Here is a 13,634-nt window from a genome sequence, read left to right on the forward strand (position 1 = left end):
AAAAACACTATTCCAGGAGCTAAAGAGATGGCTCAGAGGTTAAGAGCACTGACTGCTCTTCCCGAGGTCCTGATTCAATTCCCAGCAACCCACATGGTGGCTCACAACCATCTGTAAATGAGATCTGGAGCCCTCTTCTGGCATGGAGGCATACATGGAGGCTGAAACTCTGTACATAATAAATAAATCTTTAAAAAACAAACATTATTCTGACACAAAAGGTTTTCAGACCGACCTTTTTTGATGGTTTATATTTATTGTTGCTATTTTTTATTGTTTTTTCTTTCCTTCAAGATTGGATTTCTTCTCTCTGTACCCCCTGCTGATCCAGATTTCACTCTGTAGACCATGTTGGCCTCAAACTCAGAGATCCACCTGCCTCTGCCTCCCACATGCTGGGATTAAAGGTGTACACCACCACCACCTGACTTGATAGAGTATGATTTTTATTCTGACATAATGAGTAGTAAATTATCTTTTTATGACTTAAGGAACACAAACCAAGCAGCTAATCTATGCAATAATTCTCACCAAGGATAATGGCTCCATTCCAACTCCTACCACGTCTAGGGATGTAAGTGGGTGCTACTGCTACCTAGAAAAAGCTGGGAGATGTTGATGCTGTCTTATGAGAAAAAAAAATTAAAAACCTAAAATGTCTGTAACAGAAAAACAGAGGGCCAGAACCACTGCCTTATTAGTTCAATGCCATTTCTTCAACAACTGATCTTAGACAAGTTGAAATCTGTGCATCAAGAATTTCCTCATCTAAAACTGAGTAAAAGACTAAAATACAATGTAAATTTTTAAATACATTATAGGTTTTATCAAGTCAGAAATGTGATTTCTCTAATCCCAACCTAGAATAATTTCTGATACTTATATCTGATATTACTTTAATAATCTCTAATTGTCATATAAGTATCATAACTTTTATTACATACAGACTAAAATATTCAAGAATTTGAGTATTAAGACTATGAACTCTTTTCTTCTTTTAGGCTCCAACCACCAAAACAATACAGCTCATTTCTTTAGGTCTTAAACAAAAATAAAGATCACAATGATAACTGTTTCATAAGATATCTGAAAAAATATATTTGATACCAAATTTGAGATTAAGGCCCTGAATTTACCATCCATCCACTAGACATTTCACTATGTATACTAGAATGTAGTCACTTCTTTGAATGTCACTAGAATGTAGTCACTTTTTTTAAACAGGCATGTGTAAAAAGGATCTTCCTTTACTCACAGAAAACTGTCCTTAATTAAATACTAATAACTAATATGATGGACCACACTTTAATCCCAGCACTCAGGAGGCAGATGCGGGGGGACCAAGAGTTCAGGGCCAGCCTGGCCTACAGACCAAGTTCTAGGATATTTACGACTGCTACACAAAGGAAGAACTCTGTCATGAATGAGCGAGTTAGTAAGTGAGCAAGTCAATACGGATTTTATGTTAAACAGCAATTACCTGTCTTTATCCCTAACAATTTGTAAAGTGCTATTTTCATTTCTTAGACTCAAAAAGTTTCCCTTTCCTTTTTATAAAGACATGTGGTTTTGTGTACATCCTAAGAGGGCATGGTCCAGCACACTGAACAAAACCATCCTACAATTGTATCCTACAATTTCCAGTACCCTGGAAATTGAATCAAGTCTCGCAAGATAACACTGAATCATCTCCTCTCTAACACCTCCTACATTTTTCTTTTTATTGAAAGATTTTTTTTATTGTGTTTGTGCATTAACAGGCATTATGCTTCATGTATGAAGGGATAAGGAACAGATCTCAAGTCAACAGGCTTCCTTACCCACAAGGAATCTTGAGGACTCCTCTATTACCTTAACACACACACCTCCTTGTAGATCCTCTATAAAAGTGTCTCCAATTAATAATTCATCACACATCCATTTTCAATAGTTTACTGTATATGTTTATGTATGCACAAATGTACATAAATAAAAGTGCCCAGAGGAACATCAGAATTAACCTAAAGATAGAGTTATAGGAGGTTCTAAGATTCCAGATGTGGATGTTAGAGACTCAATTCTGGCCCTCTAGAAGAGCATCAAACAGCAAACACCCTTAACTGATGCTAAGCCATCTCTTCAGCGACTCTAACTTGTTTAGTATTTTATTTTACCAGCTATCCCAATTTCACAAGGTCTATTATCATCATATGAAATCTGAGTAAAGAGGTATTTGTTAAATGAATCTCTATCTCTTTAGTGTAAAGGTTAACATCCTAATAAAAGACAGAATATTCTATAACTCTCTGAGAAGAAATTCTCATGGAAGCATGTTGGCACACACCTTTAATCCCAGCACTTGCAGAAGCAGGTAGCACTCTCTGATTTCAAGGCTAGTCTGGCTAGAGAATGCTACACAGTGAGCACTCACTATTTAAAAAATAAATAGAGATAAAAATCGGGATGAGGAATCCCCATCTTTTGCCAACAATATTGTCATATAGATCACTAATATGCATTATACAGTAATTACATTATACAGTAACATTAAAGACTGCTTCCCTTTGCTCAAATTATCAGCTACTAGGAATTACCACAAATATGGTCAACAGCAAGACCTTTGTAAATATTTAGATCCTTGCCATTTCTCTATTACCCAATGTTCTCAATTCAAGTTGTTTTTAAAAGGTACTTAATGTTTCAGTGATACAAAATATACCAGAATTATATGCTTACAATTTTCTTTAAATTAAAATACAAATTTTACTCACATTTGATTCTTTGCTGCTTGCCTCTGAGCTTTCCTTTCTTTTCTCTTCTGATCTGGTGGCTTAGCAAAAACAATTTCAATATTTTCTCCCTCCAAGTCTTTACCATTCATTTCTTCCATAGCCTTTAAAAAAATGATCAATAAGAACAAAGGCCTTTCAAACTTTAAAAAAAAAAAATACTTAACATTAGCTCTGAAAGCTTCAGACACTTAGATAAAACATGGATGGCCTTTAAAGATCCTCGTCTTCACAATTTTTACTTTAAGAAATTGGGTAAAACCAATAATAAAGTTTTGCTTGAATGAATTTCATAACTTGAACTTTGCCTTCAATTTATAAAGCATGCTGATTTTATGACAAACTTGATTTAATTTAGATGCCTAGGAAATTTCTACCACTTGTTTACCTTGACAGCACCATCTCGCTCATCAAAATGAATGAAAGCATAATCTTTTAGCTTCTTCACTCGTTCCAGTTTCCCAAACTGACTAAATGACTTTTCTAAAATTTCTTCTGTTACGGTATTGGCAAGGTTGCGTACAAACAGCACTTTTACCTAAAATTAAAAAAAAAAAAAAAAAAAATTCTCTAAATATTTCCAAAAAGTTCAAGCTCCAAAAAGCAACCACCCCACCCTATAGTTACCTTGAATTACAACCATATGTGTGTGTGTGTGTGTGTGTGTGTGTGTGTATATCTGGGTAAATATCAAGGAAGAAATATGCTGGTCAAGTTTAAAAATTAAGCTATTACAAAACAATTTCCACCATGAAAAATGTGCTCACCAGTCATCAGCAAATAAGCAAACTAAAGCTAAAGTAAACAACACACCTTTAATCCCAAAACTCAGAAGACAGAGGCAGGAGGATCTGTGAGTTACAAAATGTTAATGCTTCAAATGTTAGTGAGGATGTACAACAAGAGACACTTTCATTCGCAGAGTAAGGGACGAAAAATGATACAGACCCTATAGAAGACAGCTACTTACAAAATAAATATAGTCTTATCCTGTTATTGTTCCGTTATTTACCAGAGAGTAATATTTTATGTTCATATAAAAACCTGCATCCAGATGCTTTTAATACTCTCATTCAAACCCTCCCCAAATTAGAAGCGATCAAGATAACCTTCAGAATGTGAATGGACAAAGAGAACAAAATGTATAGTTATAAGCCAAGACAGTGGTGGTGCACGCCTTTGATCAACCCCACCACTCCATTCACTCAGGAGGCAGAGGAATCTACAGACGTTTCAGAATAGCCAGTTCTATTCAAAGAAACACGGGGATAAGGGGGAGAGGGGGCATGGATTCTTTTTTTGCTAAAGTCATAATACTACAAAGAGGGCACTTAAAATGTTATCACCACCCAGAGAAATCTGTATGTTGCATGATTCCAATCATGTGACATTTTAAAATATTAAGAGATGAGTCGCTGTCAAGATTTGAGAGATAACCAAACAAAGCATAAGATTATTCAGGGCAGTAATACAATTTCCATGATACTATAATAGAGACTACATATTATAATTTAAATCTTAACTCCCTCCCAAAAAACCATGTTTTTGTCTAAAGGCTGTGGAATTTTAGGAAGGTTGTAGAACTAGGCTTAATGAAAATTAGGTATGTCCTTGAAAGTACCGTAGGACCCAAGACCCTCTTCTTCCTTTTTTGCTTGCTACCTGCCCTAAGAAGCTTCTTTTATCATGTTATTTCCATGGCATATGATACTATTTATTATACATTGTTACAAAACCAGAAAACATGGTGACCAAGCAACAATGGATAAAAATCTCTGGGAAACTATAAACTCCAAATTTTCCTTCTTGGAAGTTCAATTATTTTATTAAAATGTTCTAACACTCATCGATTTGCAGTTGTCAAAAACCCATAAACTACACAAAATATGAACTCCAATGAAAGCTGTGTATTTATTTTTTCTTATTTTTATGTATGAGTGTTGCATGTGTATCTGTACACCATTTTTCATGCATTTGCCTTTGGAGGCCAGCAGAGGGCACCCCAGAAGAGATGGGCTGTGGATGCTGGGGTTCAAACCAAGATACTCTGAAGACCAGAGTGCTCTTAACAGCTGAGCCATCCCTTCAGGCCCAAACTACGTAATTCTAAAATATCCAATATAGTTTCATTTTAACAAATATAGCATATTGGTAGTCCAGAAAGATAGGAGGTAATGGGAATTATAGGAAAATTTCTGGAAAGAAAACCTAACTTAAAGGATAAAATTATATACATTATATCTTTATCTTTGATATTTTCATGATTTCAAAATAAAAAATGGGTCAATTCTGTGGGGAGGAGTGATGGTGTCCACCTTTAATCATAGCAGTGAGAGTCAGACTGATCTCCAAGTTCTGGCCTGAATGATCTATAATATCAAGTTCCAACAAATAAGAGCAGTTTTGTTTTGTTTTGTTTTTTAATTTTTATTTCATGTGCACTGGTGTGACAGTGTCAGATCTCCTGGAACTGAAGTTAAGGACAGCTGTGAGCTGCCATGTGAGTGCTGGGAATTTAACACAGGTCCGCTAAAAGAAAAATCAGTCCTCTTAACTGGCTGAGCCATCTCTCCAGGCCCTGAACAGTTAATACCTAAAAGATATGAATCCCATGTTCTCTAGGATAGCCCATTCCATGTTCAACACAACACAGGTGATCAAAATTAAGACTACTTTTGAATCATTGGAGAAAGTGCTTAAACTATTAGTAAAATGCTAAGAGTTTAAATTTGGTACACACTTGCCATACATGCGAGACCATGTGTTCAATTTCCAGGAACATGACTTCCTCTTCCTAATTAGCATAATCCTGAAAACTTCTCAAAATACAATTATTATAAAATGTAATTTGGGGGTCATGAAGTATTAGTCTGCCGAGCGGTGGTGGTGCACGCCTTTAATCCTAACAGCACTTGGGAGGCAGAGGCAGAGGCAGAGGCAGAGGCAGAGGCAGATAGATATCTGTGAGTTCGAGTCCAACCTACTCTACACAGCAAGTTCCAGGACAGGAGCCAAAGCTACAGAGAAATCCTGTCTTGAAAAATAAAGTATTAGTCCTTCTTAATATATGTATAGTATTTAAAACTGTTACTCTAAAGTTGTATCCCCAGAAAGATTTTTATAGATGCTGCCCTCTACAGATTTAAATAAGCTAGCTGTGTCTGACAGAACCTTTTAACTATTAAAGGGATTCCTAAAAGACAAGACAATCTGCCAAACTGCACTTTAAAAGTTATCTCAAGAATTAGTCTCAACTGTTTGTAGAAACAGAATACTTAACAATATCCAAACATTGCTAAGTTAGTATAGTTCACTTTTATTTTTAAAAAAATGGGAGACAAAACAACATGTAAATTAATGACACCACCCTCAAATACTCAAAAGAAAGTGCTCTAGAATCTACACAATAAATTGTTGTGGCACATGCCTTTAATCCCAGCACTCAGAAGGCAAAATTCTTGAGTTCATGGCCAGCCTGAGGTACAGAGCAAGTTCCAGGACCGAAACACTGTCTAGGACAAACCACCAAAAAAAAAAAAAAAAAAAAAAAAAAAAAAGAAAAGAAAAGAAAAAAAACTGTTTCTATAAATACAAATTAACACGATGAGAGCTAGAGGGATGCTCAGAGTTTAAGAGCACTGGCCAGAGATCCTCATTTCAATACCCAGCAACCGAAAAGGTGGCTCTCAACCTCTATGAGATCTGGTATGCTCTTCTGATGTGTGGGCACATATATCAGCAGAACACTACACAGAAAAAATAAATTTTTAGAAAAATGCAATAATTGCCTAAAGATTCCTATATTCACTTCCAATGCACTCACATTTCTTACTCTTTGCTTCAAAAACATTTAAAACAATGCATACGATTCATTTAGTAATAAGTCTCCTCTCATCCTCCTATTAACGCAATAAAAATTGTTTTAACTTAACAATACTTACCTTTGCCATAACTTCAGGATCAGGATCTTCTATGGGATCAGCCCATTCAACAGTTCCAACATTTCCCCAGACTTTGACTTTACCACTCATTAACCTACGCCTTGCCTGGGCAGCTGTTTTGTGATCTTCATATTCCAGAAAGCAAAAGCCTCTGTTTTTTTTCTTATCATCCGGTTGGTGATATAAAATGACATCTGTGAGACCCTCTGAAATTAAGCAAACATTCCAGAAAAATAAGTAGCAAAAATATATTAAAAGCCAAAGCTTTGTTTTACTAAGACACTATTTGAATAAAAAATGAGAAATAATCTTATTTTTTAACCTAGACACTTTTACAAAGATTTTTTTTTGTTTGTTTTTTTTCGAGACAGGGTTTCTCTGCAGCTTTAGAGCCTGTCCTGGAGCTAGCTCTTGTAGACCAGGCTGGTCTTGAACTCACAGAGATCCGCCTGCCTCTGCCTCCCGAGTGCTGGGATTAAAGGCATGCGTCACCACCGCCCGGCTGACTTTTACAAAGATTAATAACTATTTTGAAAAGGACCAAAAGCCAGGTGTGGTGGTGGCGGCACACACCTTTAATCCCAGCACCTGGGAGGTAGGGGTAGGCGGATCTCTGTAGTTCAAGTCTATTGTGAACTACAGAGTTCCAGGCCAGCCAGAGCTATTAAACCCTGTCGCTAGGAAACAATAACAAAAAAGAAATATTCCCAAAGATCCAAATAATTTTCCAAATAAACCCTATCCTAGTATTTTAAGCCCAGAAAATCCAAAAGAGCAAAATATTTTTTTTAGCTAGCCCCAAGAACTGTTTTGATTCTACTAAATCTATGAGGCAAATAAAAAAAAAATCTTTCATTTAGAAAAATGCCATCACATTGTCAAACATGGTTAACTTAATTCACTACATTAAAATTCCACTGGGAAGGGAGTGGTCATGTGTACACACATCTTTATCCTAGGTAAAAACTGAGCTATATCCACAGTCCTAACTGTGTTTGACAATAAAGCCTCGCTATTTTGCCAGGTGGTAAAATTTGTTTAAATGGCATTTTTTTTCTGTTCTCAAATACTGATGGAAATTTCAAAAATTTTCAAATGAGACAGTATATATTGCTAATGCTGAGCACTTTTCTTTGGTTCTAAATACTTAACAGAATAATTTTCTGAACATTGTAAGCAGATGATCAATTTAAAAAAATATACCATGTTTAATTATAACTCTCCACTTATAACACTTGTTCCTTCACATGGGAGAAAGCTTCATTCATATGTAACAATTAAAAACTAACAGTTTGGAAATAAACACAAAGCAAGGAGAGGATGTACAACAATTTCACAGACTGAATTCAAATTACACCTGTATTTCCAAGTTTAGTTTGTCTTACTATCTTTTAAGACAAGGTCTCAGGGCTACAGAGATTGCTCAGTCGCTAAGAACACACAATGCTCTTTTTCCAGAAGTCTCAGTTCAATTCCCAGCACCTACATGGTGGCTCATAACCATCTTCTATAGTGGGCCCTAATGCCCTATTCTGGCATGCAGGCATACATGGAGATAAAGCATTGCTTCCAAGCACTGGAATGACAGCTGTGTACGTATGTACCAACACCAGGCTTTGTGTAGTTATAAATATCAAACCTAAGGTTTTGTGAATGCTAGGTAAACACTCTGTCCCCAGCCTTGTATACTCCTAAATTATCTTAACTGCCAGGAAATTATCTCCAAAACCTCTGTGTACATTTGCTGTTTTCTTTAAAGTTATTTATGTTTATGGATGTGTTTGCTTACATGTCTGTGCCTGGTACCCAAAATCACCTAAAACTGATGGTTGAGAAACACCAATGGGAGCTAGGAATCCAACTCCAGTCCTCTGGAAAAGCAACCAATGCTCTTAACAGCCAAGCAATCTCTAACTCACTGTTTGTTTATCTGACAATACACACACACAGTTTTTCCTTGTATCCCTGGCTGCCCTAGAACTCAAAATGATCGCATGCCTCTGCCTCCCGAGTGCCGGCATTAAAGGTGTGTACCCTCACCATCCGGCTTAAGAACAATTTACCTCATAAAAATAAAGTAAAAATTCTTACTCAACAAATACAGAGTTTATAGTATTTAGAACTTGGCACAAAATATTCCCTTCATTACTGATAAGGTTGTACCTCCTCCTGCCCATTAAATATAACTTACCTGTTACTTTACTAAATTCTTCAAGAATCTGTTCCTTGGTTTTACTCTTAGGAATAGAGCCCACGAAAAGCCTATTGTTGGCAACTGAGATGCAGACACCAATGTGCTTTCCGGAACGAATTTCATGATTATTATACTGAAAGAAGAAAAAAGTATATCACATCTTAGAATTATTTTTATTATATATTCAATATAGAAGGTCAACTATTAGGATTGTGAAGACGAAAAGACACAACGTGGCATCAAAAGAAACAGGAGTCGACATGATTAAATTACATTATGTGAATGCATGGAAATACCATAATAAATTTTTTCAAATATCCAATAATATAAAAATTTTAGCATATTTCCCATTTTAGAAAGAATGACAATTTAACATTTTTTTAAAAGGTCAAACAAGTTCATAATTTTAATGTCAGTTTGGTTTTTAATTATTTTAGTGTAGGAACCTTGATATTAGGCACCGTTTTGTAGCAGTTTTTATTCAAAACGGCTGATTCTACAGCATCTTAATCACTAAAATCATTTTTCCATCCAGGTATCCAAAATCATGGAAATTTCATTCAAGATGAAGTTAGCTGCTTCCAAGGTAACCACAACGTACATAAATACATTTTCTCATTCCCAAGTCCTCTTGTAACAAGTTTCAAAAAATATAAAAATAATAAAAAAACTTAAGTCTAAAGATAAAATCTTTTTTAATTCTAAGTTAGCCTTATTCTTATCCCCCTAAAATTTCATCTTCACTAAATATACAATAAAAACCAAAAGAAAAAAGACTAGTTGCAATGTGTATTTGTATATATACCTTTGTATATGGCACACTGCCAAGTATAAAACTACAATAAAAAGTAAATGTGATGTTCAAGTTACTATATTCTATACAGTGGTAAGATATGGAAGAGCACTTCAAAATGCAATCTTACTATTTACAAAGGTTTTTGTTTTGTTTTGTTTTGTTTTCCCCAGGACAGGGTCTCTGTGTGAACCTGACTATCCTGGAATGCACTCTGTAGACCAGACCAGCCTCAAACTCGGAGATCTGTCTGTCCCTACCTCCTGAGTACTGGGATTAAAGGCTTGCATCACCATAGGAGCCCCAATTTAAGTCTTAAAGTTTTGAACTTGTCTGGGAACAATGGATTTTATGAATTGTAGTTTCTAAATTTAAAATAAAAAACTCAAACTTTTATGTTAATAACAATGATAAAAGCAGGAAGAATTCCTGATTAACCAATCCTACACATAACTTGACCTCAAAATACACTTTGTTCACAAATGACATATAAAACACCAACATGAGATCTAGTCTTGCCAAGCAAGACAGGCATTATCTGGTATTACATAAAATTCAGAGAGTTGATTCCTCATCACCTTGTTTATCTCCAGATAACAAGTTCACACACTTTATCTGCAGTTCACAACAGCTTCAGGCCTTTTTTTTTTTTTGATCAAGCCAATTACATGTTTACATCTAATTCTCAATGGTCATACCCAACACATGACTTTAAGTTGCAATTTTTGTCTATTTTCATCTCAGAGTTGGAGAGCTGAATCAGCAGAATACTCGTTACTCTTCCAAAGCTCTCAAGTTAGATTCCCAGCAACCACACAAGCCTCATGATCATTTGTAACTCCAGTTCCAGGGCCTCCAGTGCCTTCTGGAATCTGCAGGTGCCAGTTAACATACATGGCAGACACACATGTTCATATACATAGAGTACACACATGAAAACTAGTGTTGAAATATAAAAAAAGAAAGTCTCAGTTTACCATACCAATAAGAAACATCAAACATGTACTAAAACTCTTAGCTAATTTTCATTTCTTTCCACAATACCTATATACAGTTTCTAAGACAATTTTTTTTAACCTCAGTCTCAAAAAAGTTTTGCCAAGCCGGGCAGTGGTGGCGCAAGCCTTTAATCCCAGCACTCAGGAGTCAGAGGCAGATGGGTCTCTGTGAGTTCGAGGCCAGCCTGGTCTACAAGAGCTAGTTCCAGGACAGGCTCCAAAAGCTACAGAGAAACCCTGTCTCAAAAAAAAGTAAAAACAAAAAAGTTTTGCCAGGCAGTAGTAATGGCAGTGATGCATGCTTTTAATCACAGCACTCAAAAGGCACAAACAGGTCTAATCTACAGGAGTTCCAGGACTGCCAAAGCTAGAGAAAGCTCTGTCATGGCGGGGGCGACAGAGAAAGCCTGTCACAGAGAGGGAAAAAAACAAACAAACAACTGTTTCCCTGAAATTTCCACCAGTCAAGCTTAACCTATAAAACCAAGCTCACACAAACACTCTGTGATCCCCAAATCCTACAACGTTCAACAAAGGCACCCTTTCAGGTTGACATCACCCTACCATACCCAGTAGAGTAATTTGGTACCCAGGAAACATCTGGTGTTATTGGTTGTCATAGACTGAAGGGGACAATTAAGAGGCAGGAGGATTGCTTCTGTACACTCTGGCACAGTACACCAAAATTGTCAGTTAACAGCAAGGCTGACGAATCTTGCCATACACTTTCTTTCCTCACATAGTATTTGCATTCTTATTTATATTTTATCCTTTAGACCAAAAACCTCTTTTTTGTTGTTGTTGTTGTTGTTGTTTTGTTTGAGACAGGGCTTCTCTGTGCAGCTCTGACTGTTCTGGAACTCACTCTGTACAAAAGCCTCCTATAAACTAAAAAATAAAAATAAAAATAATGCGATGGTTGAATCTATTATTGCAAAGGACTATGAGTAAGTAGAAGATTACAACATCTTATTTTCCAAATAGCTAAAATAATCTAAATTGTATTTTAGTATGGAGCCTCCTACCCAATATTTACATAATCTATCATCATTAGTAATATTAACAACTGCTTTCAATTTGGTCATCTAGTTAGTAACTCTTTAAGAACGGGGCTGGAGAGATGGCTCGGGGATTAAGAACACTGTTCTTCCAGGGATCATGAGTTCAAGTCCCAGCAACCCACATGGTGGCTCACCACCATCTGCAATGAGATCTGGTGCTCTCTTCTGGTGTGCAGGCATACAGACAGACAGAATACCGTATCTATAATAAATAAATTGGGGGGGGGGAGCTGTCAAAACAAAATAGCAGGATAAAGATGGGAAATACAAAATGCTTTAATATACACAGATACAAGTTACAGTAAGGGTTAACAGAAGCTTTTGATTCATATTCTCATTCTTACTGTTTTTCTCCAAATGTTCTATCTAAACAAAAGCTATTTACTTAAAATACTAACTTAGGCCAAGTGTGATGACACCCCTTTACTTCTAGCACTCCAGAGGCAAGGCAGGCAAACTATACTAATTTTTTTTAGGTCAACGGGGTTTACATAGTGAGCTCCAGGCAGCCAGGGCTACATAGTGAGATCCAGCCAGTATCAAAAACAAAGCACAAAAGAGAGGAAAAAGAACTAACTTTTAAAAATGTCTTGGCAAAAGTTTCTCGGTTATACCAACAAATTGTTACTGAAATCAATCAAAATCCATAGAAGAAACCTAGGAAAAGTAAGACGAAATAAAAATTCCATCAAGGCAACAGTATTTAGAAATTCTAAGGGTTAGGCATTGTGGCTCAAGCCTTTAAATATAGGACTCGAGAAGCAGAAGTTAGATCTCTGATTTGTAGGTCAACCTGGTCTACATAATGAGTTCCAGGACAGCCGAGGCTATGGAGAAGTTACCCTGTCTTCTAAAGAAAAAAAAAAAGGGGGGGGGACTTTAAGGGAGGCTACCTATCTGTAAAGTAACAAACATTTCTTCAGTCACCAACATTAGAAAGCTACTTCTTTTTTTTTTTTTAATTTATTTATTGTGTATACAATATTCTGTCTGTGTGTATATCTGCAGGCCAGAAGAGGGCACCAGACCCCTTTACAGATGGTCGTAAGCCACCATGTGGTTGCTGGGAATTGAACTCAGGACCTTTGGAAGAGCAGGCAATGCTCTTAACCTCTGAGCCATCTCTCCAGCCCCTAGAAAGCTACTTCTAAGTAATGAATACATCTACTAGTCCTCCTTTCTAAACCACCATCATATCCTGCATCAACAAAGAACACAGGGTAAAAATAAAAGGATTGAAGAATGACAAATTTAGAGTAATTTATTAAAATAAAACTTATGCCCATATTTAACTAAACAAAAAGCTGAGTGCAGTGATGCACACCTGTAATCCTAGCCCTTGGAAGGCTAATGCAGAAGACCAGCGTGTGCTGTATATGTACTACAAAGCAAAGAAGGGAGGGGACAAGGGGAAAGGTGAGAGAATACCCACCTCATTTACTGCTGAATCCTGAATCTACGGGAAAGAATAGAAACAACCTGATTTTTTTAATGAGAATTTCTAATTAAATATGATATGCCCTAACTTTTAAGACACTGTCACTTAGGCAGTTAGGGTTTTTCAGCACAGCATGATGGTATGAAGGATGAACAAAATGTGAAGTCTTTCATATTTAGTAAAATGGGTTCTCAAAACCATTTTAAAAATGCAGCTTTCTGAGAAAGCCCAATGTCAGTGAGATGAAAAAGAATAAAAGTTGAATTCTGTCTGTAGTGACATTTCGTTTGTATTTTAATAAGTAAGGTTTGCCTGAAGATCATAGTAAAAGAACCACACTAGTCAGGCAGTGTTGACACACATCTTTAATCCCAGTAGCCACAATAGTTTGCCACAGAAAACAGGCAGTAGAGGAGGATGCTTTTAAGCCCAGAACTAGAG

General features: G+C 36.3%; 1 protein-coding gene across 6 annotated transcripts in view; it reads right to left on the reverse strand.

Moving 5' to 3' along the window:
* The window catches only part of LOC119809163 (synaptotagmin binding cytoplasmic RNA interacting protein), a 64,144-nt gene that overhangs the window by 34,419 nt on the left and 16,091 nt on the right, over positions 1–13,634 (reverse strand). For all 6 annotated transcript variants that reach the window (XR_005284629.2, XR_005284630.2, XR_005284628.2 and 3 more), the window contains exons 7-10: positions 8,901–9,036; positions 6,710–6,915; positions 3,157–3,306; positions 2,751–2,872 (exon numbers count right to left, since the gene is read on the reverse strand). Coding sequence is in view for 3 of the 6 variants with exons in the window: in XM_038322012.2 (XP_038177940.1) it covers positions 2,751–2,872; positions 3,157–3,306; positions 6,710–6,915; positions 8,901–9,036 (614 nt within the window). In the remaining 3 variants the exon portion in view is untranslated. The remainder of the gene's footprint in view (positions 1–2,750; positions 2,873–3,156; positions 3,307–6,709; positions 6,916–8,900; positions 9,037–13,634) is intronic.

Source organism: Arvicola amphibius, chromosome 3 (genome assembly GCF_903992535.2).
Source record: "Arvicola amphibius chromosome 3, mArvAmp1.2, whole genome shotgun sequence".
NCBI lineage: Eukaryota > Metazoa > Chordata > Mammalia > Rodentia > Cricetidae > Arvicola > Arvicola amphibius.